The 18,750-nt window shown below is 48.4% G+C and overlaps 8 protein-coding genes across 8 annotated transcripts; 4 read left to right on the plus strand and 4 right to left on the minus strand.

Moving 5' to 3' along the window:
• Window positions 1–328: 328 nt before the first annotated feature.
• Window positions 329–3,455, plus strand: BDV27DRAFT_49505 (putative GTPase activating protein (Gyp5)). Its single transcript, XM_032076770.1, has 4 exons — window positions 329–456; window positions 516–2,072; window positions 2,132–3,073; window positions 3,133–3,455. Exons 1-4 carry the CDS (start codon window positions 424–426, stop codon window positions 3,193–3,195), a joined length of 2,595 nt encoding a protein of 864 aa, XP_031922883.1. The 5' UTR covers window positions 329–423; the 3' UTR covers window positions 3,196–3,455.
• A 147-nt stretch (window positions 3,456–3,602) lies between these two features.
• Window positions 3,603–4,285, minus strand: BDV27DRAFT_49501 (Dabb family protein). Its single transcript, XM_032076769.1, has 2 exons — window positions 4,004–4,285; window positions 3,603–3,927 (listed from the first exon to the last, which is right to left on the minus strand). Exons 1-2 carry the CDS (start codon window positions 4,103–4,105, stop codon window positions 3,715–3,717), a joined length of 315 nt encoding a protein of 104 aa, XP_031922884.1. The 5' UTR covers window positions 4,106–4,285; the 3' UTR covers window positions 3,603–3,714.
• An 883-nt stretch (window positions 4,286–5,168) lies between these two features.
• BDV27DRAFT_149245 (Ctf8-domain-containing protein) lies at window positions 5,169–7,930 on the minus strand (the record flags this gene model as incomplete). The annotated part of the gene is made up of 3 exons (XM_032071020.1): window positions 5,169–5,667; window position 5,902; window positions 7,429–7,930. The coding sequence occupies 3 exons, from the start codon at window positions 7,928–7,930 to the stop codon at window positions 5,169–5,171; spliced, it is 1,002 nt and encodes a 333-aa protein (XP_031922885.1).
• Window positions 7,931–8,679: 749 nt separating this feature from the next.
• Window positions 8,680–10,322, plus strand: BDV27DRAFT_49534 (MRG family protein). The gene is made up of 4 exons (XM_032076771.1): window positions 8,680–9,034; window positions 9,237–9,468; window positions 9,610–9,994; window positions 10,046–10,322. Exons 1-4 carry the CDS (start codon window positions 8,871–8,873, stop codon window positions 10,255–10,257), a joined length of 993 nt encoding a protein of 330 aa, XP_031922886.1. The 5' UTR covers window positions 8,680–8,870; the 3' UTR covers window positions 10,258–10,322.
• Window positions 10,323–10,524: 202 nt separating this feature from the next.
• BDV27DRAFT_135526 (ARMH3 family protein) lies at window positions 10,525–13,153 on the minus strand. Its single transcript, XM_032068557.1, has 8 exons — window positions 12,961–13,153; window positions 12,783–12,905; window positions 12,644–12,724; window positions 12,433–12,586; window positions 12,259–12,371; window positions 11,861–12,195; window positions 11,401–11,811; window positions 10,525–11,338 (listed from the first exon to the last, which is right to left on the minus strand). The coding sequence occupies exons 1-8, from the start codon at window positions 13,039–13,041 to the stop codon at window positions 10,675–10,677; spliced, it is 1,962 nt and encodes a 653-aa protein (XP_031922887.1). The 5' UTR covers window positions 13,042–13,153; the 3' UTR covers window positions 10,525–10,674.
• Window positions 13,154–14,078: 925 nt separating this feature from the next.
• Window positions 14,079–15,380, plus strand: isa1 (Fe-binding Fe/S cluster assembly protein ISA1). The gene is made up of 2 exons (XM_032068558.1): window positions 14,079–14,911; window positions 14,981–15,380. The coding sequence occupies exons 1-2, from the start codon at window positions 14,236–14,238 to the stop codon at window positions 15,016–15,018; spliced, it is 714 nt and encodes a 237-aa protein (XP_031922888.1). The 5' UTR covers window positions 14,079–14,235; the 3' UTR covers window positions 15,019–15,380.
• Window positions 15,381–15,824: 444 nt separating this feature from the next.
• On the plus strand, window positions 15,825–16,781 carry BDV27DRAFT_162273 (DSC3 family protein; the record flags this gene model as incomplete). Its single annotated transcript, XM_032073361.1, has 1 exon — window positions 15,825–16,781. One exon carries the CDS (start codon window positions 15,825–15,827, stop codon window positions 16,779–16,781), a length of 957 nt encoding a protein of 318 aa, XP_031922889.1.
• Window positions 16,626–17,893, minus strand: BDV27DRAFT_135530 (v-SNARE protein VTI1). The gene is made up of 3 exons (XM_032068559.1): window positions 17,665–17,893; window positions 17,197–17,603; window positions 16,626–17,125 (listed from the first exon to the last, which is right to left on the minus strand). The coding sequence occupies exons 1-3, from the start codon at window positions 17,842–17,844 to the stop codon at window positions 17,038–17,040; spliced, it is 675 nt and encodes a 224-aa protein (XP_031922890.1). The 5' UTR covers window positions 17,845–17,893; the 3' UTR covers window positions 16,626–17,037.
• Between the last annotated feature and the right edge of the window lie 857 nt (window positions 17,894–18,750).

The raw sequence follows: 18,750 nt of genomic DNA on the forward strand, positions 1-18,750 counted from the left end.
CTCTTCCTCAAGGGGGAAAATAAATAAATAAAATAAAAATAAATCACAACGTCAAAAAGTCATATACCCCGAACCTTAGTGTCTTGGTTTATTATGTTATATTTTTATCCTTATTCCTTCGTAACCTCGAAATTCCTTCTGCCTTTTACACCCCCTTCAAGTGGTCCATTTCCACTGGTGGCTGTTGGGGCCCATTCCATATCCAACCCCTTCTCCATCAACTAAACAACTAAACCGAACCGCGTGGTGGCTTCCACTCTGTCTCACAACAACCTCCTTCCCCCTGCTTGCCATGGCCCTTTTGTTCTTCTGATCACCCTCTATACTTTGTTTTTATATTCCAATACCGACTGTCATCTTAGAATTTTCGATTGTTCAACCTGAACAGACTAATTTAACTGCCCCAGGGGGCTGCGGTTCATCATGTCTAGACGGAATAGCAGAGACTATGAAGGAGTAAGATATTACCGGCGCTCCATGGTTTTAAAATCCAAACTCATTGACTCTCTGACCAGGATACCTTCGACGATGCCCTAGAAGCTCCAACATCTCAAAACAATCTCACCGTGTCTATTCCCCAGAGTTCCTCTACCCGCTCCCTAACAGACAGTCCTCCGAGCGCTTCGGCTACCACACCTCAGTTAACCGATGCGCCCCCCCTACCAACCGATACCCAGGACGAAGTGAAGACAAATGGAGAGACAACCGATGCTCATTCGGACACACGGTCGGAAGCGGAGGAAACGCCTCGCAAACAAAAATTACAGAAATCCCCACTGTTGACGGCTCACCGATTGTCTACCACTTCCCTCGACGAGGTAAATCTCGCCAGCAACAACAAGGATGATGAGTCCTTCGAGAACCATGACTTAAGCCCGGGTCACAACCCTGGCTCCCCCCCACTACCCTCTAGGGATTCGATGCCGGCTCAGAATCCTCGCCTGTCAGACCCTGCTCCTCCAGTGATCAAGAACACAGCCCCTGCTGCACCGCCGCCACCACCAGCTCGAAAACTCACAGGCCCATTTGCCTGGCTTACTCGGAGTTCGACGGGGAGTAAAGAGGCGAAATCACCCCCTCAGAATAGTCGCCGGAGCACGGCTGCATCTATATCCACGATCTCCAGTAATCCTGAATTGGCCGGCCGAACACAGGATGGTGAGGACCAGGACGGTGCGAGCACGGGATCCCGAAAGCCGGCCCGTAACAGCTTGAAGGATCAGTTTAAAATGCTTAGGATGCGGGATGAAGGGCTAGTTTCGGAAAATGATGAAGGCAGTGTCGCGTCGGGACGCGCAAGCATTAGTCAATCCGCTGGAAGTCCGCCCCCCAGCATCCCAGAAGAAGGTGAAATCGATTCTGCAGCTGTAATAGCAACCTCGCCGCCCAATGTGCCACCGACGGTGAACCCAAATCTCGCTCCGGGAACTGTCTCTGGTTTCTCGGCCTCTGCAACCGACGCAGCGGCACCTGTTGATTGGGAACTATGGCAGCAACTAGTCAACCGTGGTCCCCAGGCACTGAAAGGCACGAACTCGGAAGAGTTGAACGCCGCCATCAAACGGGGGATCCCGCAGACCATTCGAGGGGTTATCTGGCAAGTCCTGGCTGACAGCAGAAACCCCGAACTTGAAGAGGTTTACCGGGAACTAGTTGCGCGTGGCACAGAAAGGGAAAAACCCCGAACTTTGAATGGTACAGCAAATGGAGAAAAAGAGTCCGCATCTTCGTCTCGATCATCCATCCGCTCCGAACATTCTGGTTCGGCAGCGCATTCGGTGAACGGGTCCCCTAGCCCTTCACACGAAGTGGACCCTGAAAAACTGGCAAAAGAACAGGCTGCGAGCGAGGCGGCTCGGAAAAAGAAGGAGAAAGAAGATGGTGTGACCCTGCAGAAGCTGGAAAAGACTATTCGGCGGGATTTGGGTGCTCGCACGAGTTATTCCCGCTACTTTGTGTCGCAAGGGAACCAGGAAGGTCTGTTTGGTTTATGCAAAGCGTACGCTCTGTACGACGAGGCCGTGGGTTATGCACAGGGCATGAACTTCATTGTGATGCCACTGCTATTTAATGTAAGTGACCTGAATGCATACCTCAAGAACGGCCTCATGCTAACATACATTTCTTGTAGATGGATGAGGTTGAAGCCTTTACACTGCTGGTCAAGTTGATGAATCACTATGGTTTACGGGAGATGTTCATCCACGATATGCCTGGTCTGCACCGTAGCCTTTTCCTTTTCGAACGCTTGCTCGAGGACATGGAACCTGCCTTATACTGCCACCTTCGCCGGCGAGGGGTGCATCCGCAGTTGTATGCCACACAGTGGTTCCTGACTCTTTTCGCATATCGCTTCCCCCTACAACTAGTTCTCCGCATCTACGATCTCATTCTTGATGAGGGACTGGAGAATACAATTCTCAAATTTGCGATCGCTATTATGCGCCGAAACTCGGAGGCGCTTTTGGGTATGAAAGACATGACTCCACTGACCACCTTCCTTAAGGAGCGATTATTCGATGTCTACATTGACAAACAACCCTCAGCATCGTCGATCCTCGAGTCCGGGTTCTTTGGCAGCTCGGGGGCTGCCGACAAGGAAGTGTATCGCGCGGACCTCTTGGTCCAGGATGCCTGTGCTGTTCCTCTGGATCGCGAGACGATTCGTGCCTACACGGCGGAATGGGAAGAAAAAGTACGGACTGAAAGAGAACGCGAACATGAGCTAGAGAACCTCAAACATACGGTCGCCACACAGAGTGCCCGCATTCGATTACTGGAAGAACAAGCTGAGGCGTCGGACAAAGAGCATGTTCAGCTTGCTTCTGAACTTGTCCATCTCAAAGTAGAAAATGAGGAGCTAACTGACCTGAATGACGCCTTGAATATGCAAGTCAAAAACCTGAAGATTGTAGTGGATAAACAGCCGGCAGAGGTCGAAGAGAAGCTCCAAACTGAGATGGATCGCATCATGAAGCGCAACATGGAGGTTCAGAACGAAAACCGGTCAATGGTGGAGCAAATGGCGGAAATGGAGAAAGAACTCGTGGAGGCGAAGATGAAGTGGGCAGAGGTAAGCCGCACCACATACTTGCCATTTAAGAATTCAAATCTAACGTCTGTACGCTGCAGATCCATGAAAACCACGAGAATTTGAAACAAAAATGGAGCGATCTCCGCAAAGCTCTGGATTAGGGTCCACTCCTGCGTGGGCTTCTCTTTTTGTACATTTCCGCCGTCCAAATGTGAAGGGCCTCCTCCTCACCTGGCTGGTTTCAACGATTTTAATCTTCACCTTCCTGGTCTCCGACTTGCGTGTACATTTCTTTGACGGAGCGTTCTTGGTATTTGTCCGTTTCGAGGCCTTCTGGCAAGGACAAATGCTTGTTGTATCATCATGTTTCCCTTCCAACGCAGCGCGAGCCCTCGGCAGCGTACCGAGATATTTTATGAGCAGGCATCTTATGAAGCGATTTTCATGTTATGAGTGACTTGGTCATTTCCAGACCACACCCGGTCTCGCCCTGTTTGATCCCTCTGATGCTTTCAGTGTCTGACTTAGTGTAGCGGATATTTTCTTGATTACCAGAATAAGAGATCCCAATGTATGCAGTATATGTCATGAACACATATCATTCAAGGCTATAGGCTTGCAGATTTAGCCCCATCCAACCTCGAGCCAAAGAAAAGCGAAAAGAAAAGATCTATATTCATTTACAGAACATTCTCATAGTACGTAGTCAAAACATCCTCCTTAACCGGTCCGGCCACAGCCTTCAGAGCCTTGTGCGCTTCACACTCGGTATCGTAGTACTTCATATCTTCCAACGAAGCGAACGTCGTCTTGACGGATAGCGTGTACCCCTTGTTGCGAGGATCCGGGAAAGAGTGACCCGCGGCAGCAGCAACAATATACGGTTTGCCGTCCTACACGAGGTACCCCCGTTAGCAAACCACTCTGTATAGGTAGCGCGGTAGTTGGAAATAATTGAAGAATAATTACCTTGGTCGCTGTCTTTGCTAGAATCTTGTATTGCTCTAGAACTCGGTTGCGGTCTTCTTCATTGGGGATGTTGAAGAGAGTGATGCGTTCGATGGGGGCCATTTTTGAATGCTTCCCTTCGTCTGATTGCTGGATTGGCGATATGTTATATAGCAGCTGGGGTCTTGATGCTGTCGGTAGTAGTAGGCGAATGAAAGTTTAGAGTGGTTTGCGATGTTTTGGATATAAGTTACGGAAGATGAAAAGGACGTATGACCGACTGTATATATACCTCCGATGGGGATGGGGGATTTATAATTGGCGTAACCAGATGCCCGTGAGGCGGGGTATTGTATTGGACCCAATTATTATTGCGAGTTTCTACTTGTTTCTTTTCTTACAGTTGGCTGTGAAGCTTATGGATTGAGCTTTTGTCGTTTCCCTTCCGACGGAGTTCGGGATGTCGGTTGGAGTCGGATGTTGATTACCAATGCTGCGTTTGCTTAACGATTGTTTGCCCGTAAGTGAGACTCGATGGAACCTTTTTTCTTGGATAGAGAGGTAGATTTTGGATTGCATGATAATGAGAATAGTAGTAACATAGTGACTTGTTTTTGCTCTGAATTGATACTGTCACGCAGCAATAGTGCGGAATGGAGTCCGTTTTTGGACGCAAATTTCCGTCCGGGTATTTCTTTTGTCGATCCCGCGGAATCAGGGACACTGCGTACCCCTCCATAGTGTCCCCTGCGACTTTTTAGATTGCTCGAATCTTTACTTTCGGGTCCCACTGGGTTGGCCGTGCTTGTTTAATTTATGACACTGTAGATTCCGTCGGGAAGGACATGCAGTTTCTTCGGTATGTCATTGTCCCAGTTGAGATGCAGCTTTGGATGCGGTAGTAGACAATCCGTGTCTAGGTAGTAGTTCTCGCCCCCTACACGGAGGAGTAATGTTCTATGGCCAACGAGGCTGATACCAACCGTGACGCTCCTGCCATTTCCTCGCTTGCTCTGTCATTGACCGTATTCCAGGCAAATTTGCACATTCCAGCACTGTAAGTAAACGGCAGTATTTGTCCACGTAGATCGCGAGGTCGCAAATCTGCCAGAATACCATACCACGATACCCAGGGCACCAGCCAATCCTCTACCCGACTCATGACAGAGTCTAGGGCCGATGCAAATCAACTATCATTGACAGGCTCAGGCCGATTCTTAAAGAACAGCTTATACTTGATGATCTCGACGATTTCCAGTTCTTCGCCATCGGAGTCAGAGGTTGTCTCTTTTTGCCGCCGTTGCACCAAAGCGAGCGGCTGCGCCAGTTTCTTCACCTCACCCGTCATGCGCTGGTATCGACCAACATATAGGTAAACCCGCTTCATCCATTTCGTGTCTTCAGGCGCAGTCCTTTGCGGCGAATAATCGGGAAACATGAGCTTGCCAACTGGGGTCTCGAATGTGGGGATTGAGGGATCATGAGTCTCGTTGGTTGAGGTCGTAGATTCGTCTTCAGCTTCTTGCGATGGGACATTGATTGTGCCTTGGAGTTCGAGGATTGCGAGCCCAGTTGGCGTCTGCAGGACCTGGGGGAGGGGATTGGGGAGAGAGGTGGGAGAGGAGACGTGTGGGTGGAGCGGGATTGTTGGCATTGTGCGTCCGATGTTGATGCTGTGGCTTTTTCTATACTTGTGTATAGAGAAGATTGGTCTGCGAGGAGATCCTTTCTTGTGTATTTTCAACTACTGCTGTTTGGATGAAGAGTATGACGAATTGGTGGTGGAGAGCTGAGATTTGGAGACGCGATTTAACGCGTTTCGGCAGTTCTCCACTTATCAATCTTATCAGTGGCCCTCTTTCCTTTTTAGGACATCGTAACCATATAGTCAGAAAAGCGTCAAGTAAAATACAATTAACCCTATTCATATAGAATTGAATCTTGGAAATAGATAATTGTTGCCTAGTAGAGATATATGGAATTGTATTACGGGAGAGCTTTGGGTCCAACCGAAGGGAAACACTCATTCTAGTCGTCCCATAAGATTCTTTGGAAACCTTTCTTTAGGCATTCGTCTATCCAGAGGGCTAGTCCTGAACGACTAGCTCCTGTCTAACGCCTTGCTCGTTCAGATTTATGTATATGATACTGTAACTGCTTATCCAGGGGATGTCTGAGTATAGCTCTCGATCTCATTTTATCTAAATCCTTGAGCTGACAATCGACCGACGTTCGTAATCGACCTATTATATGTCCTAAACTATCTAATGGTTCTTTACTCGCTATCTAAGTATACTGCAGATATCGGTGGGGATTCTGTTTGTCATTGTTCTTCCATGCCTCGACGGGCGTATGGTGTAGCAGATGGTTTTCGAAGCTCGGCAGCATATGCTGAATGCATTATCCTAGGGGTCCAGGACAGACGGTGCCGAAATTCCTGCTCATAGCTGGCGTATTGTTCACTAGCTAGCAATGATAGAAGGCCCAATCATTGGCTGCGAGCATACAGTGAACGAGGAATCATCTCTGGGAGTCAATTCCACACAACTGTTCGTCCAGACGTTCAAGGGTTTCAAATTAGAATCCACCATCACCTTAAGCATAAAAGTGCCTAACTATCAACAGAATGAAACATGAGAGAGATTGCATCGCATAGCCGGTTTCTCCAGTTCCTAAAATACCCCGAAGACTCAAATCCAACTACAAGCGCTAGATTTTGTTCTTGTGCCTTGCCTCTTGAACTAGATTAACCAGACATCCAAGAAGTGCACCAAAGTTCTAGATGCATCATACCTCGTTATTGCGCTTTCTGAGCTGAGTCGTTTGCAGAAGCTGGACACCTTGTGAAATCGTTGACTACACGAGTATAGACTGCTAACAATAGTCAAGCGTCAGAGCAGGAGTTGAGGTGAGAGTAGCCAGCAAGATGAAACCGGCACCCATGTTGCCTGTTAGAGATCGTAGGTCATCGGTATTGTGTCCCGCATAGAGTTTGGTCATTCTTCCAATTATTCCTGAAGCTCGTCTAGACCGTGCTCCCTCACACGAAATCGCAGGTAGGGTAGTAATTTGGTCTCCTACACCAGGAGAAATTACCGCACGGGTACCAGTAGAACAAGAAATATCGTATAGAGGTGCCGATTGTGGAAGACTTGGGGAAAATGAGTTCGTAGTCCGAAACGAGGTCCTAGCGATGCTATACAGAGGGTTCCTCCCAAGATAATGAACATAAAGAAGCCATAGACATCCTTTATCACCTTAACCAGGCGGTGATAAGATTTCTCTAATGCCCTAAGTAGTACACCAAAGACTCACGCCTGAAGCAGCTGTAAGTCCGGAGCGCCACGGTGACTGTCATCAATGCTTGTGGTAGCAAGCATTCTCGAGATGTTCCAGGCCATTGATGGTTTCGTTCATCATGTCTTCGCTTGTTGTCCCAACAAGACCTTGTGTTTTACCGTAGCGCAGATCACTCAATTCACCTACTGTGAGATTAAGCTCGGAAAGAAGAGTGCTTGCGTCTTTATCAACGCCAGAAATTTCGTGCTCAATATTAGCACAGGCTGTCTCCATTGCGGAGAGGAGACTCGAAACTGAATGGTAATCGCTGGGCGCAGCGGTGGACGTCTGGCCAAACAATTGGACATCCATGTCAATTTCACGTTGATCATTGGAGCTCATACCATCCACACCGGTGTTTAGGATGGATTTACGAAGTTCTGCTTTTTGGCTCTCCCCTTGACGGACTTCTTGGTCAATGTTTCCATTGACCAGATCCATGTCTTGCTCTCGGAGTTGCTGGAGCTCCCGGTAAAGAACTCTGATATGCGGATGAGCGCGCAAGCGCTTTGGAAAGAGTTCTGTAAATTGTTGCAAGGAGATAACTGTGGGCAAAGATGCCGGAGATAGAAGGAAATTGCTTAGAATAGATGGTTCTGATGGAGCCATGATCGCGAAATTGCTAGCGAAACATGCAATTGCAACTGAAATTTCAGAGAGAACAGAGTTTATCTTCTCTTTTTTTCTTCTTTACAGAACCCCTAATTCCCCGATGTTTGATGAATCTTGGCTGATGTGGTATTCAAGGTCAAGACTGTCTTGAACCAATCGGACCAGCCTTTGCGGAAGCAACTGATGACGGGGGCTAACAGTAGAAAAGAGTTATCTTTTAGCCGTGTCGTCTAATCCAGTAAAGAGAACTGCTGAAGACTCTAGAAAGAGGAATGATAGAATCAAAAAACAAGGGGTGTTGGTGGTGAACGTTGGGGGAATGGGTTGTAATGAAGACGTTCCCTTCTTTCTCCGATACATTAGCCCTTTTTCAGCACGCGTTAAGTTCCACTTCCGCTTTCTTACCTTTTCGGGTCTTTTCCCTGAACACGCGCAACACAAGTCCCTTCGCTTCCTCCACCTTATCCTTTCCTCTCAGATACCCTCATTGCTCCGAGTTCAGTGTTGCTCTGCATTGTAGCCTTCTACGCTTGACATCTTCACCTTATCCCTAATCCCTCGGACACTTGTCTCAAAAAATATCAGTGCTTCGAGAAGCCAGGGTTCTTGTCAGCAAGAGTTCCAATTGTATAACGGACTCTTTGACAGTCATTGGTTGTGCAATCAGGGGCAGTCTCAGTCAGACCGGACACTTGCATCTTCAAATCCTATTGCACTGAAATTTTCTCTCTCCCGGTCATTGATTGATTGCATGGCACGTGGTCTTTAGAGGAACAGCGAGTATTGGGAACATCAGCCTGAACCGCTTCAGGGTTGTTTCTTCCTCTGCCTTCTAAATCAAACCCTGTGGCTGGTGCCCAACTTATTCATCCTTCTTTGCACCCCACCTTTTTCCAAAACACAAAGCTCCTTGAGTCTTGCCTTTGTCCTTTTCAAAATGGCACCAGCTGGCCAAACCACTTATCAAAAAGACGAGCGAGTGCTCTGTTTCCACCATGAGATTTTGTATGAGGCAAAGATCCTTGACGTCAGACACGTCGATCCCGACGACCGCAAGAGTCCGTATGAGTACCTTGTGCACTATAAGGGCTGGAAAAACACGTACGTATATCCTCGATGTTTTGTGTTTTCCGCGTTTCGTCGATCTTTCATGCCTAAATGAGCAAGATTGTACCTACCCCTTGCTCTTCTCCTAGTTACGAAGCTCCTCTGGACACCCTACGAGTGTTGGGGATGAAATATCTCTCATCTGCATTGGCGGGTGTACGTGGACTTGGCTGACCTGGCTTTTTGCCACATTTAGCTGGGATGACTGGGTCCCGCAAGATCGTCTTCGTAAATTTACCGAGGAGAACAGAGAACTTGCAACTACTCTTCGCCGCGAGGCCGAGGCTGCGTTCCGTCAGAAGAGCACCAAGGCCTCCGCAAAGAAAAGGGGAGGTTCCGATCGTAGCTCCGCCCGGGGAAGCGAAGAACGCCAGATGTCCGTTCCTGGCCGCGGAACCAAGAGAGCCAGGGACAACGATATTGAAAAGGTGAGCTTGCTACGTTCACTATTCAACTTTCAAAACCTGTCAATGACCATGATCTGGCCATGGCACCGATGATAAGGCTTGACACCTGTGTTGGGAATCGTAACTCTACAAGGCAACTAGACTGACAAAGAACGCTCTCAGGAGGATAGCTTTTATGTACGGCCATCTGTGAGGATTGTTATGCCCGACAATTTAAAGTCACTTCTGGTCGATGATTGGGAGAACGTGACAAAGAACCAGCAAGTCGTGGCTTTACCAGCTAAGCGCTCGGTTAATCAAATCTTGGAAAACTATTCTGAGGCAGAGAAACCCAAGCGCACAAGCTCTGCTGATCTGGATGTTCTTGAGGAAATTATTATGGGAATCAAGGAGTACTTTGACAAAGCCCTTGATAAGATCCTCCTTTATAGATTTGAACGCGAACAATACCGAAACCTCCGCAAGAAGTGGGAGTCGGGATCGGGTGACTTTGCCGACAAAGGCCCCTTGGATATCTATGGTGCCGAGCACTTAACTCGTCTTTTCGGTATGATGTTCTGTATGATATTGTGTGAAGATTACCGCTGACCATATCTAGCCACCATGCCCGAACTGATTGCGCAGACCAACATGGATCTCCAATCTACTAACAGACTCCGCGAGGAACTTTCCAAGTTCACTCTCTGGCTGAGCAAACACTCTAGCCAGTACTTTGCTACCAGATATATGACTGCCAGCAATGAATATGTCGAAAAGTCTAAGGGTGTGGCAAACCCCAACCCTGGCACTGCTACTTCACGTTTGGTCTGAAGGGGTTCAAGGGCGTCAGTACACACCGACTTTTTTTTCTTTCTTTTTTTAGAAAAAAACATGGTGATATTGCATGATGGGCTAAATTGTTATTCGTTTTCTGAACAAGATCTCCTTTTCGTTTTTCATTTACAGCACTGTGGTGGTTTCAGGAGCATGCAAGGATAAGCTTTTCACGCGAGTTATGGCTTCTAACGGTTCACTTTGTAACATTAGAGGAAATTGGCGAATGTTATGGAACGGTTTAATTTTCTAATCCCTCTTCTCTTTGACCATCAAGTTTGATTCAATAGACTAGAATAAGTACGGATATCATGGGCATTCTGTATCAGATTTCCCACAGAAACCCCAGAAACCATAGCACTTTTAACGAAAGTTCAGTCACACCAACAAACAGACCAAAACCAAGTAAACTACTTACACCACCAACTGCCTGGCATCTTCAACCACACACCTGGCAGCCTGCTTCAACTCCGTCTTCGCATCCGTCTCCCGCCACCTAGTCCAAGCGCTCAGACCCTCCGGCGGCTGAATGCTCAACGTATCATACCCCTGCTTGATAATGCGATGAACCTCCCTGGGACCGAGGTTTTTCTTCCGGTGCGCCGGGATAGGCGCCACACCTTGGCCGTCAGCATCGGGCTTCGCATCAGTCTGCTCCGGGTTAAACAGCAGGGTGTAGAAGTGGGTTGAGACGGAAATGAGGGTGTCGACGGCCGCGACGTGGACGTCTTTGGATGGATTGGGGTCTGTGGGTTTCGAGCTCGATGGTTTCAGGGAATACACGTCGCGGTATTTGGTGATGATGGGGCCTGTTTCGACTAATTTGTAGAAAAGGTCGTCGTAGGAGGAAGGGTCTGGGAGGAAGGTGTCGCCTGCGGAGACGCAGAATGCGACTAGGTCTACGAGGGTTGTGGTTAGGGTGGTGATGTTAGGGTTGGACGAGAGGTCGGTGACGTAGGTTGTTAAAAAGCGCATTAGCGAGAGAAGGTTGCGCCAGAGTTCCGACCAGTGGTATGCTAGGCGGATTTTGTTCATGGATAGGTAGGTGAGGAGGCGGAGAAGTATCGCGATTGAGTGGCTGTTAGTGCGGTTAGTATAGGGTATGATGTGGGAGTGGTTGGGAGTGGGTTTAGTATGTACCTGTAGATGTTGACGTCGAGGCGTCGTCGCAGGTTGTGGGAGATTGTATCGATTATGATGTCGAAGATGACTGTTGCGAGGACGCGGTCCCCTGAGACTACTGGTAAATATGGCTGCCTTTGGCGACAGAGACGGATTTTTCTTTTGTTCTCGTCACTGCAGAGATGCTTGCAGAGGGTGGAGTCCTCGGCGAGGATGCGGAGCGTGAAGAGGTTGAGTTCGGCGTAGTGCGCTATCCGTGGCGAGCGGTAGGCGTGGTGCAGAAGATAGGATGTCAATGAGAGGAAACTGGCGAATGGTGACTCCTCATTGTCCTTCTCTGGGGCTTGGCTGATCAGATGGTGGCCAAAGAGTTTGTTGGCATTTGTGAAGTCATAAGTAGCCAGAAGGATAGCTGCTTGCTGAGCCGGCCTAGTTCTGTTAGCTGTTGGTTAAATCCTGTGGATGCACCCTGTCTTACAGCGTCGCGAACATCTCCTTGGCTTCTTCTGCACTCGGTGGGCTAGCCTTGTCTTTCTTGCTTGGGGAGAGGGCCCCTAGGCCAAAGTAAACCAACGTGCTGAACAGCGTCCACCCCTCGGGGGCGTCGTCCTGCACAGCAACATAACCGTTCCTCACAGCGGCGCATGAGATACCGACTCCTTTGACAATCTTCTGAATGCTTGCCTCGTTGACAAAGTCGTCAAGTCGCAGCTGGTAAGGGTTTTGGAATTCGAATTTGTTGTAGTTTGCCAGCAATCCCAAAAGAAGAAATGGGTCAAAGACTTGGATCGGAGTTTCAGATTCTTGGACGAACTGCACGATGAGTTAGACATTCTAGGGTACGCTAGAAGACATAGATGAGCATTGAAGACAAACCTTCATGATGGACGGGAATAAATCGCGATGCGTAAAATAAGAAACCAGACTGGTTTTATATGCGCCACTAGTCATGGCGATAGCTGTCTTGATAGCCTTGATGCGCAAATCAACTGAGGAAACGGTCAGTATGGGCCGTTCCAGCAAAATGACAGGGGCACCAATGAAACTTACAGCTGCTTCCATTGCGAATAATGCCGTCCAGTACGGCGACAAAGTTCGAGATGACTTGGTCAACATGATCGAGACCGGCAAGAACTGTAATGACATCCGAACTAGGGTTGGTGTACTTCTTCTTCAAGATACAGGCTAGAAAGACCATCAAGGTCTACGTCACTCCTTAGAGGCTGAAGTACAAAGCAATGGATTCTATGAATATACGCACCTCTAGTGCATACGAGTCCACGGGACTAGCTCCCGAAGCAGCTTCACGGATAGCACGAATAAAAAGCTGCTGGGTTTGGACCTAATGCCAAGTTAGCGCACAGAAAGAGCATTTCCGTAGGTCAAGGTTGGGATGATACCTGCAAGTTGAGCGTTTCATCAGGGCTGAGCTGGTTTAGGATAGAGCTGAGCTGGCTCCGGTCAGGCGGCAGCAAAAAGAATTCCCTCCAAAATCCCTCGGAGGGTTCATTATAGTCCGAAGTCTACAAGTTGTGAGTCAGTATTTATTAAGCCAGAAGGTTAGGTGGCTAGACGGACTTGAAATAGATTCTCGTATAGTTGCACGACTTTAGGCTTGAAGGTTTCGGGTCTAGTTTGCTGAGTTAAGGGGGACTCCATGATGGTTAGACGGATTCAATGATCTGCATGGAACATAGGACCACGGCTAGCATCGCAGAGAGGAGAGCAATCGGGTGAGAGACAGACGGGCAAGAATGGAGCAGAGTATGAGTTCTATTGTTTCTATCATTACAACCATCCACGTCGTCGTATCGCAACCCAAGAACGGCCACATCCTTTTTCTGCCTATTTGGGTCAAACCCACATGAGCCACGCACGCTCTTTGGCCGGTCAAGCCACATTTCATTACATCCAAAACGCTCCACTTGTTTGAGATCTTTTTAATATATTAATCTAGAAAACAATCTTCTTTTTGTTGTCTCAGGTTTCAAGTCGTCCTTTCTAAAGGGTCGTTTGATTAGTATCCCAACCATCTCACTCCCATATATTACTTCAAGCCGTCAATGTCCATAAACAATGTGACATACAATACAATTGAAGATGACATAATTGTTCTAGTCAGGGGCTATAAAACTTAATATAAGAGACAGAAAACACATCCTTTAAATCTGTTACCAGGTTAAATACTAGTGTCGCCTCCGTAGACACTGCAGTAGCGTCATTCCAGGAGCTTATTACGAATGCTGATGGCAGTTGCACCAGAAGGTACTCACCAACCTTCGTGACCTTCCACTTTATTGAGGATCGAATGTGGAAGAAAGCCATTAGTCATCGGCCTCATGCCTAAGGTATCCGTTGCGGGAACAGCTGCTGACAATCACCTTATTAACGGTCCGGTAGAATGGATTTCATCCCCATAGAATCCAAGTCAATAGAACAATTGCACTACGTACTACCAAAAGATTAGTGAAAAACAGAGCCGCATTCATGCAAAGTAAGCGAACCATTCGTCGACTAATGGTCATCTACCCCATAAATGGCACTTATATTAGAATGATGGGACACCGATCAGATGACAAGAAAGTCATAAGTGGCGCCACTGAACTTGTGTAGAAACACCTCGACGATGATTGGCCCGCCGGGTACTCACGGTGACCCTCTTAACCGACCGCTGACTTTCTTTCTCCTCAAAACAGAACTCAACCTCCGAGTCACATCAATTCCCCCCGTCTACTTCACAATTTGCTTTCCCTCTCCACTAGATCACCTCAGATCCCATGAGAACTTAGCGCTGTGTTACTTCTATCATTGCATAGAGCCTTTGAACACCCCGTATTCATATCTACAATCACCATGTCCTTCTGCAGAGTTACCGTTCGCTCTCCAGTGACATCATCCGCCACGATGTTGCGCTGTGTGAGGAACCCCTACAAGACCCCGGCGCATCGTTTGTTCTCCTCGTATGGAAATGCACACCGGTCTTCCAAACGCGACATGCAGACCGCTACTGCGTATCGCCCGCATTCCTTGCCGACCGCTTTTCCTCCTCCCCGGAGCGGCGGAAGTTACGACACCTCTATCTCAGCTGATTTCCCTCCGCTTCGAGAGACATCGACGCAGCAGCAAGGAGTCTTCCCAAATGTTAGCCTCAGAGAGGGTGAGGCCCAGAAGTCCAAGCCTGTCGAATCGACTTCTCCAGCCTCGAAGCCCGCGGAAAAGCCTAGGAGGAAGTTACGTGCACGGAAAGCGGCCATGAAGTTAACACCCCAGGCTATCGTGCAACTCCGTAAACTACTGTCTCAGCCGGACCCCAAATTGATCCGAGTTGGTGTAAAGAACCGTGGCTGCTCGGGCCTCGCCTACCATCTCGAATACGTGGAGAAGCCGGGTACCTTCGACGAAGTTGTGGAACAGGATGGCGTCAAGGTTTTGATTGACAGCAAAGCGCTGTTCAGCATCATTGGTAGCGAAATGGATTGGCAAGAAGATAAGTTGAGCAGGAGATTTATCTTCAAGAACCCAAATATCAGTATGTTTCGCAGCTACTTTTCTTCCCTAAAAGTCGGTGAAACCATGATTGCTAACATGTTCTCAACAGAGGAATCATGCGGATGCGGTGAATCCTTTATGGTTTAGATTACCGTTCCGATTTTCTTTTACGGCCTTTTGGAATTATCAACGGTGCATCGGACGGCGTTCTTACGGATTGTTCTCTCCTGGATTATCGAGTCTCCCCCTTCTTCCTTGTTGAATACACCAGTGATTCCCGGGTTATAAAGCCCACATCGTGTAATACATACTGCTTTCGTTTCATCCTCTATGTCAAGGACTTTACCTTAACCGTTAGACCTATGCACAGTATGTGTCCTGAGTAAACCTGTGCTCGCTTTCTCCTTTTTCTACATCAATAATGATATCGAATCCAATGACAAAAACTCTTTGAAACATTCCCGCATGTGTATACAAATATATTTGTTCTCCAAAAGCTTTTGATGTCATATGGGTAGTTAAACGGAAGTTTTCCGCTTCTGTGCTAGAGTTTCCCGCCATGACGTTGAGTGATGGAGCCTATAGATTACCGCAGTACGCCGTAGCTGCATACCATCAATAGGATGAAACCTAGAACTCCACGAAAGAATTACTAGAAACCATACAGGGCAGAGACAAATTCTAGCTTCTCAGCCCTAGAAGAATGATAGGCATTCCTCTTACAAAACCCCCCGGCATCACGTGGGGCCTTATCGGGAAAGAATACTAGCGCCAATCTATCACTCCGGATGGGGGGAATCAGTCCACTCAGTACTCCGTACTGACTCCGCAAATAGCATCATCTACACCTCGACTTCCTACTATTATACGACACATTCGAGCCTTGCAAATACCCAACTATCGTGCAACCATTGAACATTCCATGCCCGGTTAACCAATAATCCAACACGAAAATGACAACACCAACTTTCCTGTCCCCAAACCACAATTCCAAGGAAGACCCGACACCCGACCCTCTCCTCCTCACAATCCGCTTCTCAGCCTCAATCCCCGACCTCTCACTAGACGTCCTCTACCCCGAAACAACCACATCAGCAGGCCTAAAACAACTAATCCGCGCCCGACTCTCACCAAACCTCTCCTCCCACCGTCTCCGGCTAATCTACGCCGGTCACGGTCTTGAAGACACCGTCCCGCTCTCCGTCTCCCTAAAACTGCCCCCCTCACCCGCCCGCTCGCCCAGATTAGCCTCCGACGATGAAGGCACCGATCTCTCAAAGGGAAAGGGCAAAGCGCCCGTCCGAGAACCACCTCGTCTGTACATTCATTGTTCGATAGGCGATATCGTCCTTTCAGCTACGGATTTAGCGACAGAAGCATCGTTAGCATCTACACTCCAGCAAGAGGATCAGTCACAGAAAGATGGTGATCAGTCAGGTCTGCAGAGTCAACATCAGCAGCAGCATCAGACGTCCTCGACGACACCTGCGCCCCGTGGTTTTGACCGGTTGTTGTCGGCGGGGTTTACCCCCGCGGAAGTGTCGGCGCTGCGGTCGCAGTTTATGGCTATTCAATCTGTATCACGGACGCCAGATACCATGCCAAGTGGGGCAGAGTTGCGGGAACTTGAGGATCGGTGGATGGACGAGGGTTCGTCGGCAATGGCAGCTGGGGGAGGGGGGGCTGGAGAGGGAGCGGGTTTCACGGATGATGATGGGGGGTTTGGGTCGGGGTCGCGAGGGGCTATGGATGATATGCTTTGGGGCGCTGTCATGGGTTTCTTTTGGCCGGTGGGATGTGCGATGTGGTTGAGGCGGGAGGAGGGGGTTTGGAGCTGGCGAAAGGGTTTGGCGGTATTTGTTGGGGTGGTTGTCAATCTTGCGTTTGGGACGATGCGTATCATGAACTGATACTAGGCGGTATTTGTTCATCCTCCTGCTTCTCGTTATATGTTCTGATGATACCCCGAGGTTTTGTTCTTGTTATTAATAGAGTGCGCCAATTGAGTCGTTGAGTTGTATCAAAACTACAAAAGTCGGCTTGATTAGGCCATGGAGATGCTATCATACAACGTTGCTTAGCAATGCCTGCTACAGCAGGCACGGTGTCGTAAGATGAATAGAAAAAAACGAAGAACTCCCGCACAACGCCTGCTACCCCTAACGCTTAATGGAACTTGCTGTAGATAACGGCAATAATCAGGAGAACCAAAACGGTTATAATCGCAATAGTAATTATCCGATTCGTAGCCATCCTGCGCAAAGCGAGGAAATGTTAGTAATATGAGCTATAAGGTAGAAGGGTAGGGGTCGAAGGAGTCAGTACCTACGGGCCATGCCCCTCAATGTTTTGATACTGGTATCAACATATCCTTCGCTTTGCTGCAGATTGTTCCGCGTATTCATAATGGTTTCCCGTTGCTGATTCAGGTCTGCTAGCGTGTTGCGGCCGATATCCTCCGTCTCCAAAGCAATCCGCTGACTTTCTTGGAGTCTGGCAGAGCTGCGCTCCAGGCGGTCCGTGCCGGACAGAAGCTGCTGCCTCTGCTCCAAGTGAACATCCTGCGGGTCGTCGGTGTAGCGATCGCCGAAGAGCGCTTTTCGGTCGTCAGAAAGAGACTTGAGCTTGCGTTTCGACTCATCAAGGTCCGTAGCATAGTTGCGGAATCGTGCGTTAACTTTTGACCGTGCCGCCGAGGGGATGTTCTGCTTCTCCATGCGCATCTGGTCCAACTGCAAATGATCGGACCTGTCAATGAGATTTCACGGAGAATTGTAAAGGTAGGCAACCAACCAGTTCAGTAGCTTCATCTAGCACTTGCTCCGCTTTCCTTATTGACGATTTCCGTTGCTCTCCACTCGACTCGGCGATCTGGTCCAATGTCTGGTTCAGATCGGCCTGTATCAGCTTCAGCTCGGCCTCGTAACTACTGAACAGCTCTGAGCCGGCATCAGTATCTAACGGGTTCGACATGATGACGAGATGCTATCTAGTTAAAAAAAAAAAAAAAAAAAAAGGAAAATTTGTGTATGTTGCGACGTTGGTCTAAATTGGGTTTTTTAAAGCGCTCAATAGTCGATGATAGGCAGGCGGATTCCGGGGGACCACCTTATCTTGCGGTGGCTGGTGGCACCTTCGATCAGTCAGAACGAATTTAGCAGGAGAACACACACACACTTTCCTCTCTACACGATGTAGGGAGTGGTCGCTGATGCACAAAATGAAGGGCACACGAACAAGACCGAAAGCTGTGAATGTCTGCTGGTTGAATGAGGGGGGAAAGTACGGAGTAGGCAGAATGACGATAGGATGCCAATGATTGTCATTCTGGGACAGGAACCCCCGACCCACACGTGATGCGCGGCCGAGGTTGAGGTTTCCGTTTTTGATCATTCTTACTATGTACGCTATGTACACTATGTACTAAGTACTCTGTAGTAAGGTCAAGTATACTGGGGGTAAGTATAATTCTGGATTGATTGGCGGATCTCCTTGGAATACTCTTGATCTTCCGTGCTAGAATATACGTCATCTGCCAGCCTTTTTCACAGTTAACTAACTAGTGCAACTGATGTGCCCACGATCAACGGAATCTGATATGCGTGCAGATACTATGTATGAGCCAGCCACCCAACTATAGTGCGCCCTTGATACAACTGGAGCTTGTGGAGTATGCAACCTATTAACCCCCGTGAAAGAATAACCCTCTCAATATTGGAACTTGGCCAATGACACTTTGGGTGCTTTGGAGTGTCATAATGCGATATTTATTCCCCCCCCCTTAAAAGTCAATTTGCCGCTGGTTCACCCATGAATAACCGCCCTGTCATCTGATACGATCACACCCTAGTAGACTGAAGAGCGTGTCTCAATGAGCCC

Source organism: Aspergillus caelatus (assembly GCF_009193585.1).
Source record: "Aspergillus caelatus strain CBS 763.97 unplaced genomic scaffold BDV27scaffold_243, whole genome shotgun sequence".
NCBI classification, from domain to species: Eukaryota; Fungi; Ascomycota; class Eurotiomycetes; order Eurotiales; family Aspergillaceae; genus Aspergillus; species Aspergillus caelatus.

Coding starts and splice junctions, on each gene's coding strand:
- BDV27DRAFT_49505 (XM_032076770.1), top strand. CDS start 424: ATGTCTAGACGGAATAGCAGAGACTATGAAGGA. Junction 457..515: donor ATAGCAGAGACTATGAAGGA/GTAAGATATTAC, acceptor CTCTCTGACCAG/GATACCTTCGACGATGCCCT. Junction 3,074..3,132: donor CGAAGATGAAGTGGGCAGAG/GTAAGCCGCACC, acceptor TGTACGCTGCAG/ATCCATGAAAACCACGAGAA.
- BDV27DRAFT_49501 (XM_032076769.1), bottom strand. CDS start 4,105: ATGGCCCCCATCGAACGCATCACTCTCTTCAACATCCCCAATGAAGAA. Junction 3,928..4,003: donor TAGCAAAGACAGCGACCAAG/GTAATTATTCTT, acceptor TACCTCGTGTAG/GACGGCAAACCGTATATTGT.
- BDV27DRAFT_49534 (XM_032076771.1), top strand. CDS start 8,871: ATGGCACCAGCTGGCCAAACCACTTATCAAAAAGACGAGCGAGTGCTC. Junction 9,035..9,236: donor TATAAGGGCTGGAAAAACAC/GTACGTATATCC, acceptor TGCCACATTTAG/CTGGGATGACTGGGTCCCGC. Junction 9,469..9,609: donor GGGACAACGATATTGAAAAG/GTGAGCTTGCTA, acceptor GAACGCTCTCAG/GAGGATAGCTTTTATGTACG.
- BDV27DRAFT_135526 (XM_032068557.1), bottom strand. CDS start 13,041: ATGGAGTCCCCCTTAACTCAGCAAACTAGACCCGAAACCTTCAAGCCT. Junction 12,587..12,643: donor TGGACTCGTATGCACTAGAG/GTGCGTATATTC, acceptor GGAGTGACGTAG/ACCTTGATGGTCTTTCTAGC. Junction 11,339..11,400: donor CTCGACGTCAACATCTACAG/GTACATACTAAA, acceptor CCGCACTAACAG/CCACTCAATCGCGATACTTC.
- isa1 (XM_032068558.1), top strand. CDS start 14,236: ATGTCCTTCTGCAGAGTTACCGTTCGCTCTCCAGTGACATCATCCGCC. Junction 14,912..14,980: donor CTTCAAGAACCCAAATATCA/GTATGTTTCGCA, acceptor TGTTCTCAACAG/AGGAATCATGCGGATGCGGT.
- BDV27DRAFT_135530 (XM_032068559.1), bottom strand. CDS start 17,844: ATGTCGAACCCGTTAGATACTGATGCCGGCTCAGAGCTGTTCAGTAGT. Junction 17,604..17,664: donor TAGATGAAGCTACTGAACTG/GTTGGTTGCCTA, acceptor GATCATTTGCAG/TTGGACCAGATGCGCATGGA. Junction 17,126..17,196: donor TTGAGGGGCATGGCCCGTAG/GTACTGACTCCT, acceptor CGCTTTGCGCAG/GATGGCTACGAATCGGATAA.